This window comes from Eptatretus burgeri, chromosome 1 (genome assembly GCF_056783735.1).
Source record: "Eptatretus burgeri isolate ZD-2024b chromosome 1, Ebu_testis_v1, whole genome shotgun sequence".
NCBI classification, from domain to species: Eukaryota; Metazoa; Chordata; class Myxini; order Myxiniformes; family Myxinidae; genus Eptatretus; species Eptatretus burgeri.
The window spans coordinates 123,448,867-123,451,366 of record NC_140961.1 but is presented as its reverse complement, the minus strand read 5'-3'; the positions used below and the strand labels follow the sequence as shown (position 1 = coordinate 123,451,366).

Sequence of the window (2,500 nt, the reverse complement as noted above, 5' to 3'; positions counted from 1 at the left end):
TTTATTTACTTTTTTCTCCTGTATCATGAATGATGCGTCAACACAATTGTTCTCTTTTACCTCATTTATCGCCATTGTTGGCGATTAACGGCATTCGTTTATCTTCCTCAAATATGTGGCATCACCACTGAAACAGAACGCCGGTCCAGCAGATGAATCCAGACAGGGTTTCAGTCAGCAGGATGTGAAGTTTTTAACGATGACTTCCTGTAGTGGGGCAACTTAGCATTACAATTGTGCATTTTGTGAGGAAAGCACGAAATTTGGCACACGAGTAGCCTATCATATTATGAACAGATTTGGATATTGGGCCATCTCAAATTCAGCCGCTGATGGCTGTGGCAGCCATTTTCCACTGCCATCAAAAATTTTGAGATGGCCCAATATCCAAATCTGGTCATAATATGATTGGCTACTAGTGTGCCAAATTTGGTGCTTTCCTCACAAAATGCACAATTGTTATACTATATTTAGCTAATTTGCCCCACTACTGGGCAAATTGTAAAATGCTAAAATACAAGCTGAGATTGGTTCCTCATCAAAATTGATTGGTGTGTTTTCGGGTTGTGGTTTTGGAAGGGGGTTGGTGGGGTGGGGAGCTTGAAGGGGGTGAGGTAATGACAATTGTCCTTAAACTTCAATCTGTGCAATGATTACTGACAGCAGACGAGTCCAACCTTCCACTCAGTTCTGATTACAGTTCTGTGCCTTTGAGCACCACAGATGTCGGTCATTGCATGAACATGTCAACAATGTTGAGAAAATTGCAGCTCTTTTCCTTTGCCGTCCTTTTTTTGACACGCGTTTGCTTTTTGCCATTTTAATCATTGACACCGAATATAATACCTCATCGATTGCGTGCTCGTTCTCACTGACATTATCCGAATTGTGTTGTGACAGATCTGGCCAAGCGACCGCCAATGAAGATGAGAAAGAAGGAATGCATGCTGACCTTTAACCCTAACATGGTGGTGCTGTCACTGCTTTTGATCTGAAATAAATGCTGTTGCACTTTACCGTTGTGTGCGGCCACTGTACCTAGCATTTCAACACCACTGTAAGTTGATTGTTCATTTTATATTGGCTTTAAAATGCTCTCAAATAATAAAATTCCTCACATATATTTTCGACATCTCACCTGCATCAAATTTTATTCGGTGTGATGGTCTCAAATGTGATGAAAAACAAACAAATGCTGAATTCCAAAGCCTTCCTCCACAGCCCTTGGAAATGCTGCTGATCCGAGTGCCTTCTGCTTCCACCAGCCAACAGATGCCAGTAGGGATTAAGCCCAGAGGATTATCATCTGGAAAACTGCTGAGATGCCAAGGAAATTAAAGTGCATGTGCCTTTGCTTTGCACAAGGATCACACTTCCCACAAATAAATTACATTGTCTATGATTTGTAACGATGGCCAGCCAATTGCTGTATTTTACGTTGCTTTGAAACGGTGCGACCATGTTTCCGCAACCAAGGAACAGCCAACAGCAGTCTCTCCTGTGATGAGGAAGTGCCCCCTTGTGTTTGTGCCTGATGCTGCAAGATAATTTGTAATTCTCCCAAAATGAAACCCACACAACGGCTTTCAATATGCAGAGACACAAATAGCTGGTGTGTAGGAGGTGTTCTTGCTGCTGATTGTTCTTTGATGTTTGAAAAAATTGGCCCATATTTTTGGGGATAAAATCATTGAAATTATGACCCATGGGTTTTCCTCCTCCTCCTTCCCCTACCACTGCATATTTATTTATTCCCCCCGCCAAATAAAAAACGAAATTAAATGGTAAGCACAGTAGAACACACTGGTGACCAATCACGTGATGGAGATCCAATTTTAATATGAGTACGTCCATCTGAGTACGTGCTTCCAAAATAGTCTTCACAAAGGAATACTGTACACAGGGCAGTTCACCATTGCCAGTCGGGAGTTAAGAAGCTGCCACACTCGACCCACGTTTTTAAACGTATTTGTACGAGTTCCCAAAGCAACTTCAATGCCGGAGGAGCCCATTAAGCCAATCAGAGCCTGTGCGATGTTTGCCCTCCTCTGGTTGTCCATGCTCTAGTCAATCGTTTTTGAATGCTGAGTATGAAGAAAGGAAACAGCAACACTCCATTTTAAAAGCCTTTGTTCCGACTCAGCTGCGGTTCGAACCACTGACCTCCCAGATCCAGAGCAGACGCTCTAACCATTACACCACCGAATCTGGCATCACAACATCGATCATTAACATTGTAAGTGAATACGAGCAAATAAGATCTCTCTCTCTCTCTCTCTCTCTCTCTCTCTCTCTCTCTCTCTCTCTCTCTCTCTCTCTCTCTCTCTCTCTCTCTCTCTCTCTCTCTCTCTCTCTCTCTCTCTCTCTCTCTCTCTCTCTCTCTCTCTCTCTCTCTCTCTCTCTCTCTCTCTCTCTCTCTCTCTCTCTCTCTCTCTCTCTCTCTCTCTCTCTCTCTCTCTCTCTCTCTCTCTCTCTCTCTCTCTCTCTCTCTCTCTCTCTC

The 2,500-nt window shown here is 43.2% G+C and overlaps 1 protein-coding gene across 4 annotated transcripts in view; it reads left to right on the top strand.

Moving 5' to 3' along the window:
* The window catches only part of MSRA (methionine sulfoxide reductase A), a 389,740-nt gene extending 388,617 nt beyond the window's left edge, over positions 1 to 1,123 (top strand). For all 4 annotated transcript variants that reach the window (XM_085896784.1, XM_085896764.1, XM_085896754.1 and 1 more), the window contains one exon: positions 901 to 1,123. In XM_085896784.1, coding sequence (XP_085752910.1) covers positions 901 to 958 — 58 coding nt within the window. In that variant the 3' untranslated portion in view covers positions 959 to 1,123. The remainder of the gene's footprint in view (positions 1 to 900) is intronic.
* Positions 1,124 to 2,500: the final 1,377 nt, after the last annotated feature.